This window comes from Aedes albopictus, chromosome 2 (genome assembly GCF_035046485.1).
Source record: "Aedes albopictus strain Foshan chromosome 2, AalbF5, whole genome shotgun sequence".
NCBI classification, from domain to species: Eukaryota; Metazoa; Arthropoda; class Insecta; order Diptera; family Culicidae; genus Aedes; species Aedes albopictus.
Genome location: NC_085137.1, coordinates 308,770,215 through 308,796,824, shown reverse-complemented (window position 1 = coordinate 308,796,824; position 26,610 = coordinate 308,770,215). Strand labels below are relative to the sequence as shown.

The following is a 26,610-nucleotide window of genomic DNA, read 5'->3' as shown; positions in this document are numbered from 1 at the left end:
TTTGTTTGAGTCGAGTGTACTGGGAGGAATTTCCTACCAGTTTTCTGTTTTCCTGATGATTCACTCGAGCAGATTGGAAATTCAGTTGCGCTTCAAGCTTTCTGCGTTTATCTTCCTAGAGCGGGTGCAGTCAGTCAATGACGTGTTTGTCCCACCAAAGCTGTCATGGTAAAATCAGAGCTGGTTATTCAAGGTTTCCAAATCTCCGCGCCCCCTATACTGGTAAGCCGCTATAGAATTGACTTCAACATTGCGCATTTTTAAGAATTATTCCGGGGAAACCACTTCATGAATTATTTTTTCATGAAATGTTTGTGAAATTAACCCCAAAATGAGCATTCTTGCAGGAATTCCTCTAATGAGATCAGCAAAAGTCCTTCTAAAGATTCCTCTGAGACTTCTTCACATTTTTACTTAAGATTTTTTTTTCCATGATCACCTCCAGGGACACCGCCAGAAATTGATAAGGGATTCTTTTAGGATTTCTCAAAATGTTTCCGGAATTTATATGGAAAGAAGATTCTTGCTGGATATCCTAGAAAGATTACAGCAAGAATTCCCTTGAAGATTGCTCTAAGTACCCCTTTAAAATGCATTCCTAATCAATTATTTCTTTGAAATTTTTTCTATGTGTTTCAGAGACTCTTTCCGGAATTCGTTGAGGATTTTTTCTTGTGTCTTCTAAAGGAGTTTCCCCAGAAATATTTCAAAAGAATGATCTTTTAACTATATTATCAAAATTGTCTCTATGAACTTTTCTGTAGGGTTTACTCAGGATTTTTTCTTGAATTTCTAGGGTATACTTATAGGGGTTTCTCGAAATTTTTCTTCAATATTTCTTCAAAAGATGTAATTTTTGAATTGTTTTTTTTTCAGGGATTCGGAAATTCTTTCAAGGTTCTTCCATAAATTCGTATTAGGGTTTCCATTAAAAATTTTGATTTTTTCCAGCGGCTCTTTCAAGAATAATTGTTGGAATTTCTTCTGGTAGTAGGTATTCTCTCAGGCATATATTAAGGAATTCCCCAGAGTTTTTTCCCTCCCCTGTTGGGGAAATTAAGCCACTGCGTCCAATAGGCAGAACTTTTGTGGCATGTCCCGTTTTAATATTCGCATCTAGCTAGCTATTAACCATGTGTCAAGTAATCAGCTTCTGCCACGACGCGTCGTCTCCCAGTCAGGTGCAATGGAATTTATAAACTCCAAGACCTTCCCAGGTTCTGGAGACCAGATCTCACTGGGTTGCAAGCAAGTACTATCTAGAAATCTTTGCCTGCGCGTGTATAAAGCACCACAACTGCGAAGCAGATGTTCCGAGGTTTCACGTCCCGTATAACAGAAACGACAGATATCACTCTGAATCTGGCCAATATTTTTCAAGTGATACCTGCTCGGGCAGTATCCAGTTACTAGGCCAGTGTATGTACAAAGAGTTCTCTTGTTGAGCTCTAACAGCTTTTTGGTGTTATAAATCGTTTTGACTGATTGCAATTTTTGACATCCATCCAATAGGATATCACCCTCTGCTCAGCCCAGCATTTCAGGTCCATTTTTATTGTACAGTTTGATATACCACAGAATGGTTCTGGGCAAGCAAACTGTAAATTGGAACCAGTTTTAGCAAGCTCGTCTGCCATTTCAATCCCTTCAATGCCACAGTGACCTGGAACGCAGTATAAGTTTACTGAGTTCCCTTGGCACAGCCTGCGCAGTGAAAGAATGCATTCCCAGACAAGCTTTGAAGTGCATTTGTAAACGCACAATGCTTTTAGTGCAGCTTGACTATCTGAGAAAATAGAAATATTTGCATTATCTGTATTTTCTCTCAAGGCAGATATTTGCGCATTTCAAATTAGCAAGAATCTCCGCTTGAAACACCGTAGGATAGTGTCCCATCGCCACTGAAATTTGTATTCCAGGGCCGTAGATTCCTGCTCCTGTTCTTATTCCAACTTTTGAGCTACCTGTATAGAATTTGATTGATCCTTGACGAACAGTGGGACCTCCGACTTCCCAATCTGCACGAGTTGTTTCGTGCAACTTTTAAGGAACATCATGGTTCTCCACAGATTTCACCCAGTCTTTAATCATTTTCATTACTGGCCTATTTTAGAAGTATTGTGGAATGCTCAGGTGACCAACAAGATCACCTGGCATAAACTTTTCAACTCGTTCAAGTCTCAGCAATTCCTTTTCTGCTTCTAATTGCACGTACTCGTGCAAAGGTAGCAGATTGTGAATTGAATCTAAAGCTTTTGATGGAGTGCTTCGCATCGCTCATGTAACAGCAATGGACGCAAGACGTTGCATTTTCGCAAGCTTTGATTGCATGGTAGCTTCTTTTGTTTTCGGCCACCAGACAAACGAAGCATACGTCACTTTTGGGCGGATTATGGCAGTATAAATCCACATTATCATTTTTGGTATCAAGCCCCACTTCCTGCCAATAGTTTTGGAGCATAACCAGAACGCACTTGTTGCCTTACCGATCACGGACTCAATTTGAGCATTCCAGTTCAGTTTAGCATCCAGTATCAAACCTAAGTATTTGACTCGATCACTAGGATGAATTTGTATCCCTCCAGGCCGAAAAGCTTTTAGTTTGATCTTCCTTCTCCTAGTGGAAGGGACAATTGCGACTTTTGATGAGTTGATGCTAAGGCCCTCCTTAATACACCATGAATGTGTATAGTTTAGGGCCCTTTGCATTCTCTCAAAAACAGTTTCGTCATACTTTCCTCTCACTATTATGACTATATCGTCTGCAAAGCCCACAACTTCGAAACCTTTTTCCTTCAAGCTTCTTAGAAGATCGTCTACAACCAACGACCACATTAGTGGTGAGAGTACTGTTATAGAAGAACTTCCCAGCTCAGAGGTGATTTCTCTTTTTGCAAGCACAGTATAAATCCAATGTATGATACATTGGACGAATTTCGCGCCAACTCGACCAGTGGTTGGCAACACCCTCTCAGAATCGAATGAAACTTGGTGGGCATAAAGACTAGGTATTTATAAGCAACTTTGCATACTTAAATTTTCGAAAATATTCAAGAGTAACATTTGAAGAGGGCCTAACTTTTTTTCGAAGAATTTTTTAAAATCGATGTAACTCAAAAATGACAAGACCTATAGAAAAGTTTTGTATGGGGGACTTTTAGAGAATTGTCCAAGCTTTCATGAAAAAATATTTTAAAAATTCTAAATACATTTTTACACGCTAAAAAATATATTTTTAAAATTAAAAGTCAATTTACAGAAAATGCCCACGTTTTTATGTTTTGAAATTTTTTTTTCCAAGAAAGTCAATATTGTTGCCTAACTTTCTTCCATACATCACAAGATGGGCACTTTTAAGGAAAAAAAGTTTTTCTAACAAAAACTTTTTCATGTTATTTTTTTTAGCGTGTTGCGCATTAACTCGTACATAATGTATCAAGAATCCTTATACCCATTTAATAACACTCAATGGGCATTACAACTTTGTTTGATTGGGTGCCTTCTTTTCCTTGGCGTTACATCCCAACTGGAATAGAACCTGTTTCTCAGCTTGTTTTGATATCTGAATGCTTAAAACAGCATTCTGTTTGCTGAAATTGTATTATTGTGTGCCTAGAACCAGTGAACTAACATCATTATTAGAAGCGAATGATAAAGAATCGGTTTTATTTCAACAATGGCTAACCACTGATCGATGCAATTTGGAAACTATTACTAAGACTACAGACGAGTTTGTTCCGTATTTTGTAGAAAAAGTTGATAAGCTTATAACTCATGATTTCATTTATAAAGAACAATCCTCATTTTTGCGGGATAAAAAAGAATCTCTTAAACAGGGTGAAGTATTAACAATTTGTGACTTTTCAGAAAATTATTCATTTATCATTCAAAATTCAGCTCAAGGTTACCATTGGAATAATTCTCAAGCTACTATTCACCCCTTTGAAGTGTACTACAGAAAAGAAAATAAGTTGGAAAACTTGAGCTTTATAATAATATCTGAAGTACTTACACACGATACAACAGCAGTTCAGTTATTTATATCAAAACTGCTGGATTTCATTAAACAATCGATTGATTTCTCAAAAATTACTTTCATGTCAGATGGAGCAGCAGCTCATTATAAGAACAAAAAAAAATTTGCCAGTTTGTGCAGTTTTCGGTCCAAGTATGGATTGGAAGCAGAATGGCACTTCTTCGCAACTTCACATGGCAAAGGTCCATGTGATGCTGTTGTCAAGCGAATGGCAAAACGAGCAAGTCTTGCTCGAGATTATGGAAACACAATCACAACTCCTCGAGAACTGTATGACTGGGCAGTTAAACAGTCAGATATACATATAACAAAATTGAATTTCTGCTTTATTTCAAATGAACAATATGCAAAAATGACGGATGAACTTGAAGAACTATATACATACAGTCACGTAAAAACAATACCTGGTACACAACAATTTCATTCATTTGTGCCAATTTCTGAAAATCAAATTGAAGCGAAGAAGTTTTCGAATTCAAAAGATAATCCAAAAAAAGTTTACTTTGTTTCAGATAGACTAAAGATCTAATATTGTCTATCCGGTTGGAATCAAGACCGACATTCAATCAAAAATTGCTATTTTCTTGGTCCACAAGTGTCGCAACTGTTTCGCATCTAGTGCGCTGTGTTGCTGATAACAACGGGAAGGATGCGCACTACTTTTGACATGATTAAAAAACGACGCGAGTGGGGTCGCGTCGCGACTTGATTGTGCGAAGTCCGGTTTGGTGGCGGCCCGACAATATTCAAAAAACGTTACAATAGAATGTATAAAAGAAGGATGTATATATTGTAGAAAAGAAAATAATTGAATACACATATACATATGTACATATTTCATCAACACACAAGCGTTTTCATTGATATAAAACCCTAAAAGCAAATTTGTCTTGAGCCCTTTCCAATATCAAGCACGTTTTCAATGTCAAGCAAGTTAAGATATTAAAAAAGTAGTTGAGCCCATTAAGTTTTAATGGATTGTCATTAGGATTCTGGATACATCACTGTACGAGTTAATGCACAACACGCAAAAAATAAAATAAAATGAAAAAGTTTTTTTTAGAAAATTTTTTTTTCCCTTAAAAGTGCCCATCTTGTGATGTATGGAGGAAAGTTAGGCAACTATATTGCCTTTCTTGGGAAAAAAAATTCAAAACATAAAAAGTGGGCTTTTTCTGTAAATTGACTTTTAATTTTGAAAAGATATTTTTTAGCGTGTAAAACATTTTTTTATATTTTTTAAATATGTTTTCTTGAAAGCTTGGACAATTCCCTAAAAGTCCCCCATACATCACTTTTTTGTACAACTTATCATATTCGAGTTATATTTTTTGTGAAAAAACGGCTAATGCGCAACACGCTAAAAAAAACTAACATGAAAAAGTTTTTGTTAGAAAAACTTTTTTTCCTTAAAAGTGCCCATCTTGTGATGTATGGAGGAAAGTTAGGCAACAATATTGACTTTCTTGGAAAAAAATTTCAAAACATAAAAAAGTGGGCATTTTCTGTAAATTGACTTTTAATTTTAAAAATATATTTTTTAACGTGTAAAAATGTATTTAGAATTTTTAAAATATTTTTTCATGAAAGCTTGGACAATTCTCTAAATGTCCCCCATAGGGGAACAAAGCCCAAAATGCCAAGATGGGGTAAAATGGCCCAACTCATAAAATCATTCCTGGATGGGACTTGATCATTGCTATAGGTAAATGGTGTCAAGATATGTTTGCATCAAACATTCTTCTAGAAGCTAGGCCACCGAACCCACGAAAAATCCTTTGATTTCCCAATGAAAATTGGCAACTTCCGGTTTTTCGTGCTTGCAATTAAGGTTTTCTGGTGATTTTATTACCAGCCAAGTGTTTCCAACGAGATTGAGGCACGCATGGAGACGCATGGTTGTTGATGTCTAAGCTTTTAATGTTAGGGGTCATTCAAATATTACGATTATCGTTTTGCGGGGAGGGGGGTAACACTCCATTTATTGAGTATACGAAAAAAGCGGGACAGAGGGGGGAAAATGAGTCGGAAATGCCCGAAAACTGATGGACGTAATTTTTGAATGTTTTCATGAAGTGGCATCTTACCCCATGGCAGATGGTCGTTTTGCACCACTTCCGTTTTACGAATCAGTTTTTAAAATCGCTGAAAATCGATGAAAATGCAATAGTTTTATGAATATTTTTGCTAAGGTATCGAGCAAATTTTGTCTAGTTGCTGTTACCACTTTGGAAGCCTAACAAATGAGGCTAATTATCATTGGAAACGATGAAAGTTTGAAAAATGGCATTTTACCCCACTTGACCCTACATCACTTTTTTGTACATCTTATCATATTCGAGTTATTTTTTTGTGAAAAAAATTCGGTTAAAAAACTTTGACTCTTTTTAAATGTTAGTCTAGGTTAATTTTGAAAAAACAAAATATGCAAAGTTGCTTGAAAAGGTAAAGTCTTGAAACCTACAAAATTTCATAACATTCTGAGGGGGTGCTGCCAACCCCGAAGACGAGTTGGTGCGAAATTCGTCATTGGTCGAAGTTTTTGTTCTCCATTGCACGCTTCATAGATGAATAGGAGGCATTATCAAATGCTCCTTCTATGTCTAAAAGGGCGCATAGAGCTATTTCTTTTGCTGAAAACGTTTTTTCCACCTTTGTTACTAGCGAATGAAGTGCCGTAACCGTTGACTTACCAGATAGATAAGTCAGATAGGGGATGCTTTTTTATGTAAGAAGAATTCATAAAATCCCTTAAAACCTTTTCCATAGTCTTCAACAAAACTGAGGATAGACTAATTGGCCTGTATGCTTTCGGATGCGTCTTGTCTCGCTTCCCCTTCATCTCAATTAGTGATGAAACCAACACCGCTTCTCCATTTTGAATCAGTGCTGGAAATATTCCATCAACTCCTGCAGATTTAAAAGGCTGAAAAAAATCTAATTGCATTTTCCACTTTGGCCTTCGTGAAGATTTCATCAGCTTAATCTGAGTTTACTGTACTAGTTGACCCCGAAGAGTTTATACTAGGGCATCCTTCACCTTCCAGAGATATAGTATCATTGGAATCCACACTTAGAACCGAACCTGGAAAATATGTTTCTATCATTAAATCCAAAGTTCCACGAGGAGTTTTGGTAAAAGCTCCATCGTCGCGCTTCAGGTTTCCCAATTCATTTGAATGATCTTTTGCAAGCGTTTTCTGTAGTCAACTACAGGAGTGCTGTTTATGTTTTCACATATCAGCATCCAAGATTTTCTTTTAGATTTTCGTGATTTTAATGAATACCTGCGGAGTTCTTCTGTTCCAGATATTCTTTCAAATATATTCTTTAATATATTTTTTTAAGTTTTTTTTTATTTTTTCTTGAAATTTCAGAGTTTCCTCTCTCTCTCTTCTTGGCGTAACGTCCTCATTGGGACAAAGCCTGCTTCTCAGCTTAGTGTTCTATGAGCACTTCCACAGTTATTAACTGAGAGCTTCCTCTGCCAATGACCATTTTGCATGTGTATGTCGTGTGGCAGGCACGATGATACTCTATGCCCAAGGAAGTCAAGGAAATTTCCTTTACGAAAAGATCCTGGACCGACCGGGAATCGAACCCGTCACCCTCAGCATGGTCATGATGAATACCCGTGCGTTTACCGCCTCGGCTATATGGGCCCTTCAGATTGTCCTTCGTATTTTGAATAATCAACATAACACGATTTGTCTTCTCTTTCGAATGCGAATCGATACCAGTGTGGTTGCTGAACACACATAAACGTCCTTACGATACACGGCATACGATTTGCTCGATCATAGTTGTATACATTTGGATGAACTCCTCCTGGATCGAATCCCTTATCACTGACAGATCTCAGCTGATCGCGATCGTCGTGGTATGAACCGCAGCTGACTGTTTCGATATCGTCACCACTACTTATAACGGTTGGTAGAGAAATCAGGCGGATGAATACTATCTCTCGTCTTGATCCACTTCCACACAAGTCATGCCTAATTAACCAATCATCATTATTAACTTGTGCAGGTAAACTATACGGACTCATGGTTTTTCCGTCATATCGCTGTAGTATCTCTTCTCTTCCCAATAAACTCTCATCTACCTTGCACGGTTGTGGAGCCACGTTCACACACAACGATAGATTGTTTACATCTGTCGATCGCTGTTGAAAGGATGAAACTAAACTATCCAGATTTTCTTGATTCCGGACGTCCACTACTGGCTGCAGATTTGTAGGTTGTTCCTTGCTACAGAACATACCATTTTCTACCATTGGAACTGGAAGGATTTGGTTTGCAACCAAATCGATAGTGATTTCACTAGCGACTTCTGGATGTTGAACTACTGCATCGTCATCGGCAACAACTGTAGAGTGAGGCGAAATGTTTGGCTGAATGAATGAAGTGAGGTTATAGCGATCAGAGCCCGTTCCATCGAATTGCATAGACGGTAAGCAGATGGGGTTAGCCAGGGTTTTGTCACTCAACGAACGTTGCACTGTAAGCCTTTCTTCGCCGACATCTTCCCTGCTATAGTTATCAATCTTTGCTTTCCTTTTAGCCCTATACTTCAATTCGATTCTTCTAGCAGCTACTTTTGCCGCCTGCTCGATCTCTCCAAGCTTCTTTTCGTATTCCAGCCACGACCGCCGACTTTCTTCCTCGTAATGCGCCATCCTTTGACGATGTTGTTCCTCCAGAAACTTCAGTCGTTGCATAATCCGATCCTTACGGGTACTACTGCTCCCGTTGGAGTGCTCCATGATACTTCCACACTTTTGTTCCTTTATATTCTTGAAGTTTGTTAGGGCCGTTTCTTTCTCGGGAGTGATGGAAACCTCTCGACAGCAGCTTGTTAGTTCAGCAGCTTCAAGACTGTAATTTTATTATGGTATTTGATTTTATAGTTACAATAATTGAATATCACTTACATATAAGTTTCGCGGCTATCTCTCCGAGATACGACTCGCCTAACATCGTTTAGCACTATTTATGCATAATGAAACTGTTTAACGAAAGTATAGCTTGGAATTCAATAGTTCAGTTGGCGATTTCCCCTTTTAATCCCTTTATACGTCAATTATACAAAAGTACGTAATGGAGAAGGCTGGAGTCACTGAAAGCAAGAGGAAATCCCTTTCGTATTTCCAACACCAGTTTTAAACTAAAAAACTGCTTTCAAAATTTCAATGATGACGATGTTATCAATGTTGGCTTTCCAATTTTAAGGAGGTATCATAAGGAGTTTCTTCAGGTGTTTTCCCAGGAATTAATCCAGAGGTAAATTCAGAAATTATTTCAAGGATTTTTTTTCCAAGAATCGCTCAAAAAAATTTTCAACAATTTCTTTATAGGAATCTCCAGATTGTTTTCTTTTTTTAATGATTTCGTGAGACAATCATTTACTGCATTTACTGGATTTACTATTAAGAACTTTTTACATAACTCTTGTGCAAATTCAGAAAAAAATAGGAAAAATCCCTGAAGGAATCACTTGACCAATTTCAACAGGAATCTTTGAAGGAATCTCAGAAGATATATCTGATGGATCCACAGGAGCATTTTCTATGAAAAAAAACCTTTTTAAATGAATTTAAAAGGACTTTTGAAGTGATAGATTTACTAAAATGACTAAGCAAATCATTTAAACTCCGAAGAAGTCTCAGATATTTTGAAAAGAAGCCCCGACGGAATATCAAAAGAAATTCATGCAGGAACTTTTGAATGAATCCCAGAAGGATTTTTTGAATAAATCCACAGAAGAATTATTGTAGAACACTCAAGAAGAACTCTCGAATGATTTTCTTTGGAGGAATATTTGAAGTTCTCCCTGGGAAATTATTGAAAAAATACCAGCAAGAATTTTTGAAGAATTTCCTGGAGAAATATCTAGAGAAACTTATCGGAAAATCCTTCATGGGATTCCCCTAGAAAGGGTTATTGAGTAAGTTTTATAAAAAAAATCCTGGAGAAATCCTTTAAGAAAATCCTTGGAAGATTTTGCGGAAGCAATCTATTGACGTATTTTTTGAAGGGATTTACTGGAAAACCTTCTAATTAGAAGGCAGACAATGTTGCTAATTGGCAAATTGAATGAATTCATGTAAGAATTTTTAGAAAAACGACTAGATAAGCTTCTGTAAAGATCACTTGAAAAAGCTATTGAGATTACTTACGGGGACTAACTGGTTTTTATATAAACTTGGTATTTTTTTGGTAATATTTTTTAATGGAATCTCTGGAAGATTTTCTGAAGAAATCAGTGGAAGAATTTATGAAAGATCTTTTTAAAAGAATTTCAGAAATAATCCCTGTAGAAGATATCGAATGTTTTCTTACCTAACATCTAGAAGAATTTCGGAAGTAATTTCTGGCGAAGTTTCAGAAGAACCCTTTGGAATCTACCTAAAACAACACTTGGATAAATTTCTTGAAAAACTCTTAAGCGAATTCCTGGAGGAAACTTTATAATTGAATCCTTCGAGCAATTTTGACAGCAACCCATAAGATATTTCTTAATGGAATACTTTTAAAAAATATATAAAAGAATCCCATAAAACTTGGGAGAATTAACATATAAAAGAATCCCATAAAACTTGGGAGAATTTCTGCAAATTCTGTAGGAGTCCTGAACTTTTAATTTTCTGAAGGATTTGCTGGAAGCATTTCTGTAGAAATCCAATTTCCTGAAATAACTATCGTATGGAGTTTTGAAAGAACTGATGGAGTAGATTTCGAGGAAACCCATGGAATCTTCTCTAGAGGAGTTCTTAGAGGATTTTCTGGAGGATCCTCTACAGGTTTTCCTTAGAAAATTCTAGAAAAAAAATATAAATAAATCCATGGTAGTTATTCTAAAAGACTTTCCATAAGGAAACCACGAAAATCTTTCAGAAAAAAATTCCCGAAAGTTGTTTTAACCCTCTAATACTCAATTTTTTTATTTTGATCTAAATATCATTATTCGTCAAAATCGATTTAAACGTGTTTTGGAAGATGATTCTTTTTAATTCTCGATTTCGTGAATTTCAGTTTATGATTTTTCTAATTTTCACTTTTGAACATCCCCACACTTTTATATTTTTCCTGGAAGCCAATTTGGGGAACGGATTTTTTGGGATGAAAAAAAATTGAGATTTTATGATCATTGTTGAAATATTATTATTTTAATTTTTTTTTCACAGAAAATTTTATTTTCCGTGTAATTTGAAGGAAAATATTTTTAGAGTATATTCGATTCCCTTAAACTATTAAACAAAGATAGAATGATTTGAGAAAAATCCAAAATATCTTAATTGTAGCGATTCAATACAAAATAAACAATGACTTCTAAAAGGCGACTAAAACATAAATTTTTAAATGATTTAAAAAAATATAAATACGCTTTAAAATACACCAAAAACCATTTTGAGATATACAGAACAGTCCTAAATATCAGCTAAAAATATAAAAAAATGATTTTCTACGAAACAAAAATTACAAAAATGCTCAAACTATACCCCGTCTAAAGGCGGGATTGGGTATTAAACGGTGATTGGGTTAAACTAATCCATGGAACAATTCCGGAAGAATTCCAAAGAAAGTTGTTCGCGCACTAATCGGAATATGAGAGTTTGACTGTAGATGTTTGGTAGCAACTCCATATCATTTGTCGGCATAATCGAAGTGGCGCGAAAATCTGTGTTTAAGTATTTGTTTGTATGTGAAGATCTGTATTCTGTATTCCTTTAGTCGTTCTTGTTAGAAACTGTAGAAAAAACAGTATGAATCTATGATAGATTTTTCTAAAGAGTTCGTGGAGTTACCCAGACAACCAGCAATCGTATGAGATGTTGCATAAGATGATATAGTGGAGGCTATATGCGTACCTGCCTTCATTTAGGCGAATGTAAAATGTACGCATATCGCCTCCACTTTAACATCTTATTTAACACCTTACACGAACACTGGTTGACTGGGTTATTCCCAGGGAAAATTGCGAAGAGAGTTTTTTTACCTCAAGACCACTCAGTGAGTAACCTCGATGACACCAATGAGTTTGACCAAAATTTAATTGTACAAAATGCTTTTTATTATTATTTTTTTTCAATTTTCTTGTTAAATGTATAGGAAAACTATTTGTATTCGTATGCATCAAACAGCTGAGTAACGTTGTTTAGAATTCAAGCTTACATACTCTGCATTCTTCCTATAGTGTTTGGCCGTCAGGCTCAACATTTTCGCGAGGCAAGCAAATACATTGGATTTCGTGAAATTCGCGTCCCGTTGTTTATAAAAACTTGCCGCATGACATTTTCTAGTAGTCAATTGGAAGAAATACATTCCTGGAATTTCTATTGGTGAGCTCGTTTCATAATGTTAAAAAAGAACATTAAATTACATGTAAAAATGGGTAACAATATTTTTCATATATTTACCCAACAAATATTGAGCACGTCGAGTGTTGACTAAATTTCCTGAGTCACTTCAGTTTTCGAAATAATAATAAACGATACATGAATCACATCACTTACTGAGGTGAATCCAGATCGTGTAACTTTTCCCTCTTCCCATTTACAAAAACTCTTTTCCTTGGCAATCGGAGAAATGCAGAGGTGATCTCAAAGACTAGTAGCAACGCACGTCATACTAACATTGATTCCCTTCTTTGATAACCGTAAGGACATTGCGTTTCAGCAGCACTGTTCTGTGCGAATGTACGAATATTCAATTCCGTTGCTGCGTTTTTTTTTTTCATGAAATCATTCTATTCGCGACATCGCGGATTCGCTTTCGATGACAAATATTTCTGTTGCCAAAAGCTATACGTTATTTTCTACAGAATTCGGCAACCATCGTATACATATGGATATGTGGATCCCCGTCAAGTCGATGTCATGTGCCTGTACCACTTTGGTCGTTGCTGCAGTTGGCAACCAGCAACCACGCCACTCCATCGAGAGAATTGTCACTTCCCCGTTGGCCAACAGCAGTCTGCTTTGAATGGTGTCCGGCAAATGTTTAGCACACTGATGCTTGTGGATGGTGGCATCGTAGACGACAACTCCAAAACACTGGCACAAACAAACTCCGTCGATTGGAGAGATTAGGAGTGAAATATGCATCAATTATTTATGGCCTGGCGCGCCTGACTGCGAGTGAGTGCATGTTTTGATAGATTAGTCGTCGACGAAGACGGGTACTATTTTCTGATCTTTAGAGAGATAAAAAAAATATCACTCGCAGTCAGTAGTGGCAGGTACTACAGTCGGGTCATTTGATATTCCATCGCACTACCGCCGCTGCCACCAGTCAGTGGCAGTTTGTCATGAAAGCGATAAAATTGCTCCAAGAATTTTGACGTCGTCAATCGTCGCCATCCAACGACCGACCGGCAGCTCGTAAACACTGCTGTGCAGTAAAATTAAAGGATTATAAGCGACCCCAGAATGAATCCCCCTTCAGTAAGCCGAAGGGGATCGTAAAGAGTATACACGATGTCGACCGTCGGCTGGCTAGACAGATGCGATTTCCGAACAACCCGCAGAATTTTGGGAAAGACAAAACCTCAGCACTGACATCGATGGTTCCGTTTTTTTGACCGCCGGGCGCACTCAAAAAAGTTGTAAAAATTTCATCACTCAATTCGAGGCCCCATTCGTCGTTGGCTGTGGAGGCTCAAATTAATGAACCAAAGAAGGGAAAAAGTATATGGTTCAGAGCCCGAAAAACCGCGAATGAGAAAAGTCACCGGGGCAGGCAAGAGTTCAGGTCGGTTCATGGTTTCTTTATGTTTTCAAGAATGAACAATGACGAAGATGGTGATTGGTAATGATGGTGCTGAGTTATTGTTGCATTTCGAATTTCTCAGTTTTATGGGTGTAGTTCTCTTATATTGGTAATTTCAGATTTGGATTATTATCCTTTGAATGTAAAGATTGCTCTTTGCGAACTGTTTTGTTAGTTTTCATCAGTACTGGAAGGGGATTTTGAATTGTTTTGTATAAAACTTCGTTCAGCTGTTCGTCGTAGTGCTGCTTCCATCTTTCACGTTCCAGAGCTCGATTAATTTGAAGCTCTAACCATCTTTACGAGCATTGAGACTCACGTATCTACACCGCGTCGACATACCATAAGCGTATCCTGGCGTCAGTACTGTACGTTGATTGATTGATTTGTCTTTATTTAAGAGACTTTCAGCGTACTGTACGTTGTTGATAGCAAATACTTTCAGGGGCCCATATAGCCGAGGCGGTAAACGCACGGGTATTCAGCATGACCATGCTGAGGGTGACGGGTTCGATTCCCGGTCGGTCCAGGATCTTTTCGTAAAGGAAATTTCCTTGGCTTCCTTGGGCATAGAGTATCTTCGTGCCTGCCACACGATATACACATGCAAAATGGTCATTGGCAGAGGAAGCTCTCAGTTAATAACTGTGGAAGTGCTCATAGAACCCTAAGCTGAGAAGCAGGCTTTGTCCCAGTGAGGACGTTACACCAAGAAGAGGAGGAGCAAACACTTTTGTAAAGTTTTACTTTCGCTAAATAGTGGGTTCTACGGTAATTATAGCAAACATGTGTATCTTGACAATATCCACTTCTTCTTTTTCAAAAATCATCATATATCAAACAACAAACATTATGTGCCACTTTTCTGAACATTTGATCTTCTCCTCGGCTTCTTCTCTGCATCCACTCTCGCCAATAATAGAGTACAAAGCTCCAGCCAACGCAACACTTCCTTTTCCCACCATTCTTGAAGGCACAGCAAACAAGCGAACGTCGTTTTGCTTCGTTTGTAATTTATAGTTTTAATTTAATATGCACAGGAAGATTGTAGTGCGATACATACGAGATTGATTAAATTAAATTAAAGAGGACGAAACCCGGTGCCGGGGTTGGAACGAAACGGGTGTGTATTAGAGATTTTCCCAAGTAGGGCGTATAAGAAGCTTTGGCGTATGGACCCTTCTCCAGTACTGTAGTCGCTAGTTAGTTGATCTCATCAGCATGAGAATAGTTGCAGTATGTATGTATGAGACATAAGTAAGTTCCTAGCAAGTTTGCCGTTTCTTTTATTGGACTCCCCTTGTAGTGTCTGGGACCATTTGGGCAGGGGGACCTATTTTGAGCACTTGCTTCTATAACTTAGTCAATTCAAATCCGATTGACTTGCAGTTTTGATCATAGCTAGATACTGTACGTATCTGATCGTGTTACAAAAATCAAGTAAATCGGTTAAAAAATGACTGAGTTATATCAGCAAGTGTTCAAAATAGGCCCCCCTGCCCAAGTGGTCCCAGACCCTACATTATATAAGTGCTTAATTTTAAAAAAACGGCTTCAGTTTGCGGTTTGAAAGGTCATTTTTGATTAGATGCATTTTCAATCGCTCTCTATATAGTTCAAATTGGAGAAAGGATTTTTTAAACTCCTAACTAAATGATTTTTCCCCAAATTTTCCCCAATTCATTGTATATTTCCTACACATTAATGCACGTAGTGTAATGTGTTTATTGAAGCAGCACTATTCTTTGAATATAAGCAAGAAAATTGAATTGCAGCACAGATGTCTCATGAAGACCCAAAACAGCAAACTGAGAAAAACACAATTTTAGTTTCAACCTTGCTTCCTTCTCTACAGAAAAGTGTTATAACAAAGAAAAACAATGTGAATTCGTCAGAATAGTATTAGAATTGGTTTTTATCATTACGTAAGAAAAAAACTTCAAAAACACAACATTCAATTACCTAAACTTTTTAAAGAAACATTAGTAGAATTGTAATGCTGACAAATCTTGGAATTTCCGGGTTAAGGTGGCTCATGCCTTGCTGCTCACTTTGTCCCATATCGAGTTTTTTTATCATAAGCTGTCCCAAGTTGAATTTTACTGAAGATCGCAGGATTCTCGGAGAATGTTCAGGATTTCACAGCGACTCTCGGCTATCTCGTAAAATTTCTTGAATTCATATGGTATTATTAGAATGTCTGGAAATTATTTTGAGAATAAAGTAAATAGAGGTGAAATCTTCCATTTTGTAAAATTGTCAACATGTATTTTGAAAGTTCATATGAGTATTTTTGGAAAGGGCTAGACAAGTAGATATAGAAAATCAATGTATAAAGCCGTTTTCAAATCCATGTTAAATAGGAACACACACGAATCTAAACTTAATTTAAAAAAAATGAATGTTCATAGTTATTTCTACGCTTGTGTACATACACGTTACCGCTCACGAACATTACTGGTAGCTCATTTCTCACTTCTCACTTTTCACACCGCAATGCTTCACAATCCTAGCTCTTCATATTTACCTTCTCATTGCTCTCTACTTATAACTAACTTCTGACTCTTTACTGTTCACTTCTTCTCTCTCTTGATTAATCTACACTCCTCACTCTTCACTTTTCAATATCCACTTCTGCTTACTTATCACTCATTCTTTATCTCTCACTCTTCACTTCTTCTTCTTCTTTCTGGCTCTACGTCCCTACTGGGACTTGGCCTGCCTCGCTTCAACTTAATGTTCTTTGCGCATTTCCACAGTTATTAATTGAAGGGCTTCCTTTGCCTGCCATTACATGAATTTGTATATTGTGAGGCAAGTACAATGATACACTATGCCCAGGGAGTCGATATTTTTTTCCGACCAGAACGGGAATCGAACCTGCCGTCTCCGGATTGGCGATCCATAGCCTTAACCACTAGGTTAACTGGAGACCCCTCACTCTTCACTACTCAAGCTTTATTCCACACTTCTCACACTTCTCATGTCATCACACTCCTCACTCTTGACTATTCACCACCCATTCCATACACTTCACCTCTTACTTTTCACTGCATTTTCTTCACTGAGCAAGTGATTACTTGTAACTGCTTTGTCTGTACTGCTCACTTCTCACTTCTCACTTCACACTCTTCACTGCTAACCAGTTCATTGCAGTAGTACTGTTTCGTGGCAGTTCAAAACAAAAATAATTGTATTTATTGACAAACATGTAGATCACATCAAATAAAGATTTATTCACAAGAATTGTTTTGCAATCCACCTACACATCACGATTGTTCCCCCTACATTAACCGCTCCTCCTTTGAATAAATGTATTGTAGGTCACTAAAGCCAACTATTTCTTTCGCCTAACTTCAATATGTTTACTTTTTCGCATTCCAGTTCTAGCTTAATTATTCTTAATGAATTTTGTTTCTACTATTCTGTCTCTTTTTCTGATTTCGTTTTTGCGTAGGTTTACATCCACGCATTATTTCCTCATTTGCTAATTGCCTTTACGAGGCGCTTTCGTTACTCGAATTCTGACCACCCGTTGGATCAGTCATACTGTCTAGTGGTGTCGTAACATTCCTCATTGCTCACTATCACTCCGCACTCTATACTGCTTACTTCTCACTTCATACTACTCACTTCTCATACTTTTGTTCTTACCCCTCATTTTTTCCTCTCTCATAATAACTTAATCCTAACATTTCACAACTCTCTTCTTCACACTCCTCGTTCTTAATTTTGATTTATCATATCTCATAATTTACTACTGATACTCTTTGTTGCTCACTTCTCACTCTACACTTCTCACTCTTTATTGGTCATTCAGATTTCTCACTTTTCACTCCTCACTCCTTATCATTTGCGTAAACGTTGAACATGGGACCGCAGTTGAGAAAACAATAATATGGAACAGCTTATGCTGAAAAATTGAACATGGGTCAAATTTACTTGATGTTGTTTTCCTAGAATTTTCGAAAAAATCTACTAACCGAAATCTGCTCCTGAAAGTATGTAGGCGTATAATCAAACCATTTATACAATTTTAAACTGTGAGTTATGATATACATTTAAATTGGAGGAGTAGAGAGTATACATCTCAATACATTTGATTCCAGCTCCGTTATGTACATACACCCTGTTTATCTGATTTTATTGATTCTTTACATTATATTTTATAAAAAAAAAATCATTTATTTCATCAAATACATTCCGAGTAATGAATAGTAAATTTGAAAATGTTTGAACTCCACCAAATTTGACTATCAAAATTCAATCCATAATCTTCTCAGGACTCCCGTAAGATCCCTCCGTTCAGAATCCTCCTAGAGGTCTAATAAGAATCTTTTCAAGATTCCGTTTATTAATTTTGAGCTTCCTTCTATTTTTTTAATTTCGTTCAAAATGCTTTATAGATTATAATCAGAACATGTTTTCCGTTCGTTCAAAATCCACTAAGAAATACGCTAGGATTCCAATCAGAATTCCATTCATAATCCACTCAGGATTCCATTAAAAATTCCTTCAAGATTCCATTCAGAATCTTGTTAGGATTTGGTTCATAGTTTCATTATGATTTTGTTCAGATATAGCTTGCAATTTCGTTTAGATTTGATTTTTATTTCAATCAGAACCCTCTTAGTATTCCGTTCAGAATTTTCCATTCTGTATTCTGTTCAGAATATCATTCTGCAGAATTATTTTTCATTCAGGGTTCCTTTCAGAATTTAATTAGGACTCAATTCAGTTCAATTAGGATTTTGTTGAGATTTTTTTAAGATTTAGTTGGAAATACATTTAATGTTTTAATCAGAATCTTCCTGAAGATACTTTTTAGTCCAATGGCATATTCTCATTGGTTTCTTGAATGAGAGTAAGCGGATATGGTAAAACTGGAGTAGCAACTACAAACCGTTAGTCAAGTTCAAGCTCAAGTTGTAGATTTGGTCTACAAATAAGCAAACGATATGAAAAATGTCATGATTTTACTGAAGGACAAATCACTAAATTTTGGATCTAAATATTCTAAACTTTGTGAAAATATGGAGCCCGTACTAAATTCTCCCAGGCGTCTGTTCGGAATTCTCTCCCGATTTTTTAAAATTTTCTTACCGTTTAGAAATGTCTCAGAATGATTTCCATGATACCCTTCAAATTTCCTTCAAAATCCCTTTAATATTCCGTTCTCGGTTCTATTTGGATTAGGATTTTGTTCAAAATTCTATGAAAATTACAATTAGAATCAACTCAGTATTCCGGTCAAGTTTTTTTTCGGTGTTTTGTTTAGAATCTACTCAAAACTTCTTGCAGAATTTAGAACACTCTGAGGATTCCTCTTAGGATTTATGTAAATTTTCTTCACCTAAAATTCCATGCAATCATATTAATTTAGGGGCTGTCCATCAATTACGTAAGGTTTTATGGAGGGAAGTGCTTTAAGAAATCTTACTTGCCATCAGAGCCGTAGCGTGCGGTTGGCTAGCAGCTTCAGAGGGGCGCCGAAAAGGCCTGGTGCTAAAAGCAAACAGGATGAATGTTATCTAGATTTCACAGTTTGAAGCATCTAAGACCGATATTTTTTCTACGTTCTTCCGATTTCCCAAATATTTAGATTTTTCTAAATTATTTGGAATACCACGATGTTGAGAAACTATTTTTTTTTAATAACAAAGCAAAACCAATATGCTTTCGAAATTCTAGTGAAAATTTCTTTCTAATGATTTCTAAACATTCTTGAAGATACTTCCGAGGTCATTCGTCGCATTCATTCAAACATTTTACGGCGTTGGCGAAAAGTATTTTAAATTTAAAATATTCAGATAATGCTCTTTCAGTTCATACAATTGTTTATGTTTCTTTGGGCTTAACACTCTTGTAAATCTAGCACAAACCTTACATGTCGTATTCGCCCAAAAACTATCAGTAAGATTTTATTTCTATTTCCTCAATTCAAAGAATTTCTCCTGAATTCTCAAAGGATTCCATTAGAAATTCCTCCAGGGAGGCTTTCAGTAAGTTATCAAGGTTTTTTTTTCAGAAATTATTCAAAGGATTCCTCCGGATCTTTCTTCAAGAATTTTATTGGATAATCTTCCATAGTTTCCTGAAGAAGCTTCTGCAGATATTCTTTCAAAAATATTTCAGAAATTATTTTCTTCAAGGATACCTTTAGGAATTCTTCCACAGATTCCTTCAAAAATTCTTTTAAGGGTTTATACTTCTATATCTCAATATTTATTTCACTATTTTTCCTGGGTTCATCCTAGAAAATCTTCAACAAATTTCTTTAAAAACTTTCCAAAAATTCCGTCAGTTTTTTTAAGATTCCTGCAAAATTATCTGTAAGGGTTATGGATTATGATTAATGATCTGCCATGGATTCCTATAGAAACTCCTCCTGCTATTCCTTCATGAATGCCTCTGAGCATTCCTTCAGGAATTTGTCAAGGTTTTTTTTAGACAGTCATCTATAGATTATTATAGAAATTCAACCAGTTTCCTTCAGAAAAGCTTCTACAGATTCCTTTAGGAAGAAGAAATACCTCATATCACTTAGAAAATCTGCCATTTATTCCTTCCAAAATTGTTCCATGTTTATTAGAGATTGCTCCATAAATTTCTGGTAGAATTCCTCTTGAAAACTTTTCATCCCCATAGATTTTTTCCAAAAAAAATCATAAATTTGGAATTCTTTCAGAAATTTTCGCAGGTATTCCATGAGAAAATCTGCCATTGATTTTATTCAAAACAAAGGTTTCTCTTGCAATCCTTCCATGCATTGCTCCATGAATTTCTTCATAAAACCTTTTGGAGAAACTTTTTCAGGAATTCCATCGAGAATTCAGTAACTTCCAATGGTTCCCCACATTTCAGGCATATCTTCAGCAACTGCTCTAAAAATTCCTGGAAGAATTTACCCATGAATATCATTGGAAATTCTTGCTCAAATGTCTGCCAAGTATTCATCAGGTATTCCTCCAAATATTCCTGCAGGAATTCATTTAGTGATGCCAGCAGGATTTTTTCCAGAGATTTCAGCAAAAACTCGTATAGAAATTTCTTCAGGATTTCCTCCTGGTATTTCTTTATGTCCATGATTCGTCTTATATTTGCTGTACATTTTTTTACAGATCTTTGGGGAAATTTTTTGATTAAATTTTAGAAGAAATTTTTCCTGAAGTTAATGGAAAATTCTGGTAAAACCAATTGAATTAATCGTAGAAAATTTCTAAAAAAGATTGTCTGAGGATGTAAGAATTTCCATTAAGTGGAAAATACTCTAAGAATAAACGAAACACAAAAATCCAACTATAGCAACTTTGGAAAAAAATAAATGACCACGTTTTTTTGCAAATTAATAATATTTGACTATCGTGGGCGCCAATCTGGATGCATGCCAAGGGTGCCATGTGACCACGCTACGGCTCTACTTGCCATACAAAAATATTTGGGTTTTCATACAAAAAAAAAATCTTGCAAGGGGGAGGGGGTGTCCAAAAATCGTGAAAATTCATTTATATAATAAACTAGCTGTACCCGGCAAACTCTGTCTTGCCCACTGCGTTTTTTGACGTTTCAAGTTTCAAGCCAAGGCCAAGTCCCCGGTCAAAATGTATTGTCAAAAAATTGTCAATTTTTCCATGTTTTTTTTTTGCCTCATAAACCTTCCTTGGGTGAAAACTAACAGAACAAAACTTAGACGACCAAAATCGGACCTTCCGTTCGCAAGTTATGCGCTGTCCCACGTATGCCACTGCATTTTTATACATATAGATGGACAGCCCCTTGCTATACAAAATTTGATTTAGCTCTAATTTATTTAACTATACGCTTATTCAAAATTACTTTCTTTTTTCTATTTCAGGTAAGCATACAGCATATTGACATATTTTAACGTAAATCTTTCTGAAAGACTAAAGTAAGTAAGCACAAACCCCATATTTTTCAACTCCTCATCATTCAAGTTCTCTGAACGCATTGGACTGAACCCATTGCAAAATGAACCCCTTTTTCCCTACCGCGATGTGAAAAAAAAGAAACTCTCACATCATAAACCATAAGCTTCAAACATTCAAGTGCTTCATCAGACTTGGTAAAAATACCCCCGATTGCCTTCGTCGTTCCCATCTCGCCCAACCGGCTCGCATAAAAACCGCATCCAAAGCCTATCGGGTTCCGACCAGGAGGAGTAATACCTAACTCCCAAAACAACCCCAGCCCAGCGGCGATAGGACCGCCAGGGCATCACCGAAAAAGGACGAAATTTCAATAAATCATAACCCCAGTCGTATAGTTTATGATGCATATTTCGGAGATTTTTCCCTCCACGCTGCTCCCCGGGACAGACCGGGCGGCAGCATTGCACAATCCTGGACGCAGGCAGTTCCTATCTATCTCAAAGCAAGCAAACGCGCATAGAGACCCGGCTGATTCCCGGTCGAAGAACACGAATGCGAAACACACCATACCAACAACGTAGAGAAACAAAAAACGCATCCCAGAGTGAGTGGAGAACAAAAATTGCACATAAAAAAAGTGCACTTAAATTAAAAACAAGCTCCGCACACACCACACCGGACGTTTCCTGAACATACTCTTCCTTTTCTTCCAACAACGTCCGCGTGGTCGACATGGTCCGGCTTGGTTGTGCGAGACCGGAGCCAATCTTCCCGAACTGGATGGATGGACGATGCAACGCAACAACAGAAGAACCACGCGGAAAAGTGGGGGTCTGTCGGTGTAGTTTGGTCCAATCCCACCTAGGGACCAAGATGTGGGGAAACCGGGAGTGCGGACGGGCGCGGGTGTGAAGGCCAAAAAGGAGAACCTTTCGAACGTTTCAGCTCCACCGCGTTTTCGTTTTCGGTGCAACTACAACAAGGGAAGACTGATTGATTCACGTTTCGGAGAAGGTGGATGTTTCTTGAGCATTCGTCAGTTTCTTTCTAACCCAACGTTTTTTTCGTGCCGTCGTTCAGGGTCACATTGGTCCCTCGATCCCACGGATTCAATATAAGTCACAAAATCCGACGGTGGATGCAAATTATCTTAGAATTGTGTATTCCTAGTTGTGCATAGCATTCCCGCCGTATTCTAAATGTGCGGAACAGTGGCCCAATGTCACCCCGATTGACGGTAACACATTTTTCACTACTTACCTTTTGAAGATTTTTTTACATCTCCTAACAAAATTTGTTAGCCCGGGTCTAGTTCATCATAGGACCCACGCTGTAACTTTCCTTCCGAAGGACGAATTTAACCCACCATCAGTCGCATCAAAAAAAGTTACACGAGCGGTCGCGTCGTGTACTCAGTACACGGCATACGCTTTCAATTATGGTTTACATGCTTTACTAGATACAATGTTGGTGTCTTCAGCAAAAATGTCCAACTGGATAATGCGCGTCTGATACTGGACATGTGGAACCGGTCAACACGATCTGGTCCTGTCCCGGGTGTCGGAATGGCCCTCGCGGGAACCTGTTTCGTGGACATTTCAGTTATGGCACCAAAACTAGGCATGCGACGGCTCTATCTTCATGATTTTCCATATCCATTATTTTGGTATCCATGAAAATGACCAGTGACCTCCCTGGCCAACCCGTGGCCGCCGGAATGTGCCCTGGAGGAACCTGTTTCGAGGACATTTTGACCATGACACCAAAACTAGGCATGCGACGGCTCTATCGTCATGATTTTTCATAACCATTATCTTAGTAACCATGAAAATGACTAGTGACCTCCCTGGCTAACCCGTGGCCACCGGAATGTGCCCTGGAGGAACCTGTTTCGAGGACATTTTGACCATGACACCAAAACTAGGCATGCGACGGCTCTATCGTCATGATTTTTCATAATCATTATCTTAGTAACCATGAAAATGACCAGTGACCTCCCTGGCAAACCCGTGGCCACCGGAATGTGCCCTGGAGGAACCTGTTTCGAGGACATTTTGACCATGACACCAAAACTAGGCATGCGACGGCTCTATCTTCATGATTTTTCATATCCATCACCTTAGTAATCATGAAAATGACCAGTGACCTCCCTGGCTAACCCGTGGCCACCGGAATGTGCCCTGGAGGAACCTGTTTCGAGGACATTTTGACCATGACACCAAAACTAGGCATGCGACGGCTCTATCTTCATGATTTTTCATATCCATCATCTTAGTAACCATGAAAATGACCAGTGACCTCCCTTGCTAACCCGTGGCCTCCGGAATGTGCCCTGGAGGAACCTGCTTCGAGGAAATTTTGACCATGACACCAAAACTAGGCATGCGACGGCTCTATCTTCATGATTTTTTCATATCCATCATCTTAGTAAGCATGAAAATGACCAGTGACCTCCCTGTCTAACCCGTGGCCACCGGAATGTGCCCTGGAGGAACCTGTTTCGTGGACATTTTGGCTTTGACGCCAAAACTAGGCATGCGACGGCTCTAGCTTCATGATTTTCCATATCCATCATCTAGGGTAAATCGCCAATTGTTACACACCTTAAAAACTCGCCAATTGTTGCACACCTCAAAAGAAAAGCATGGAGTGTGCAACAATTAGCGAGGTTCCAAGGTGTGCAATAACTCTATATGAGGTGGTCATGCTTATAATTTCGCTTATAGCATGGTGAATCCGTTAATTTGATACATATTTGCCTCCCAAAAGCGTTTTTGTATTGTATAAAAATATGTCCAATCTAGTTTTGTTATTTTCGAATAAAAAGAAATAAAAATAGTTTTTTTTTTTTTGCTTCACGGAGCCGAAATTTTTAGTTTTGTGAATTTGGTTACCAACTGATTTGTATACATTCATACCTCGGTATAACGTAGCCTCGATATTACTTAACTCAGTATAACGTAACTTTTACCTCGATATAACGTAACTTTTTTATGGTTCCAATGTTTTGCTATTTGAATAATAAACGTGATTCACGGAATAGTCTTTATCATATTACGCTCCTCCTGGAACCAAGTCTACTAACCAGTTTGGCGATATACGAACACTTTCGCAGTTATATGACAGTTTTCGGTGTCAGTAATTTTGTTTAACTGCTAACTGCAACATGTTTACGTTTCACTTAGCGAATGAAATTGAGTAACTGCAACGCCTGACAGATGTCGTAAAGCCATCAATTGACGTAAAATGAACGTGAACTCCATGCGACTGTTCATAGGCCAGAGGAACTTACTCACAGCATCAGTTACTTCTGCATTTCGTTATATGAAGATCCTGCTTTTTCTCTTCGTTTAATTCATCCACATTCATCCAATTCCTCCAGCCTATTAGGGCAAACATGGCACATCATTTTGACGTTTGGCGGTGCGATAACTCCAAATTTGTTGAACTTACCGGACTTACAGGTAAAAAGCATTGCAGCTAAAGCGTTTGCACCGACCGAACGTCTACTGTACTTATTCTTGACATATCATTCCTACTGAAACATAGCCTTCCAACTCCAAAAGACATGACAGTAGACAGAAGTGGAAGCAAATTCGGTTTCATGCGATACTGCGAGTTATAACGCCGGGGCAAGTCCGCCTAGTCTTAGAAGAACCCTGCAGAAAATCGCTCAAGAAATTCTCTGATAAATCCCTAGATAAATTTCTTGATAAATTTCTGGCGAAATTTTGTGATATATCCCACGGATGAATTATTTCGGTGTAAATATTTCAAAAGTATTCTATTCTTCCTATCCTATCCTTCTTGACTTTTGAAGATAGGTATATAAAATACAACAATGAAAAAAAAAAACATTTAAACAAGGTTAAAAATCATTGTTGAGTGAATAAGATAATTTGGCGGGGGGATCTTTTTTGGCTTCGATATAACGTAACTTTGATATATCGTAACGAACATAAAAATGTTGTTACGTTATATCGAGTTATGAATGTATACTAATATTAGTTTGGGCGATCCACGGTATTCACAGCTGCTTAAGAATATTGAAATGTAATGTATAAAAATTACTACTGAATTCGTCAGTAAATTATTGTTCAATATAATAGGGAAGATTTATAAAAAAAACGTTCAAAGAGATCGTAAGGGGAAACATTTTTTGAAAAATCATAAACCAGTCACACTTATTCAAATAAGGTGATAAAGTATGTAGCATCTAAATTTTACATTTACATCGTTTTCAACCATATAAGAATCAATCAACTAAATACATGTTGGATGGTAGAGTGATGAATGCAAACTAGAACTGAAATTAGAAAAAAAAATCAATAAACTTTATGTTACCACATTGATATCACAGTTGATTGTGGTCAAAGGTTTAGACCTATGGTAGAACCACTGTGCAGCGTCCTTGCATTATAAGAAGTACGCAGTTCGCAAGATTTTTTGGCCTATCTCGATGCGTGGAAAATTCAGGAAAGAAATCACTCGAGAAATGAGGAAGCTTTTGATTCTTCTTGACTCCAGTACGGAACTGAGAAGATACGTCAAATCAAATGAAGCTCTCTGTGTTGAAGTTCTTGGCCATTCCGGTAAAGAAAAAATAATGAACTGAACGGAAATTACTTGAGCGATACCTAGCATAAACCTTTGGCCACAGGAACATGTTAGAGGACGGCTCTATCTTCATAATTTTTATATTCATTGGCTTGGTAACCGTTGCCCCCAGTGGCCACGAGTGTGACAGATACAGGGGATGGCCAAAATGTTTGGGATAGGCAACTTTTTTTTCTCTCACAAAAATGTTCAACATGCTATAACTTTTCATAGAGCGCATCAAAAAATCTTAAATTTTGACTGTTTGTCAACCTATTATATGTGCATCATTGGTACAAATTTGGGCTAGATTGATTAA

General features: G+C 37.4%; 1 protein-coding gene across 5 annotated transcripts in view; it reads left to right on the top strand.

Moving 5' to 3' along the window:
* The window catches only part of LOC134288198 (methylcytosine dioxygenase TET-like), a 459,242-nt gene that overhangs the window by 357,812 nt on the left and 74,820 nt on the right, over positions 1-26,610 (top strand). Inside the window, exon 6 of one of the 5 annotated variants that reach the window (XM_062852242.1) lies at positions 21,662-23,021. The exons of the other annotated variants lie outside the window; for them this stretch is intronic. Within the exon in view, the coding sequence (XP_062708226.1) occupies positions 21,662-21,691 (30 nt within the window). The 3' untranslated portion in view covers positions 21,692-23,021. Of the gene's footprint in view, positions 1-21,661; positions 23,022-26,610 lie in introns of those variants that run through there. 5 annotated transcript variants of the gene reach the window in all.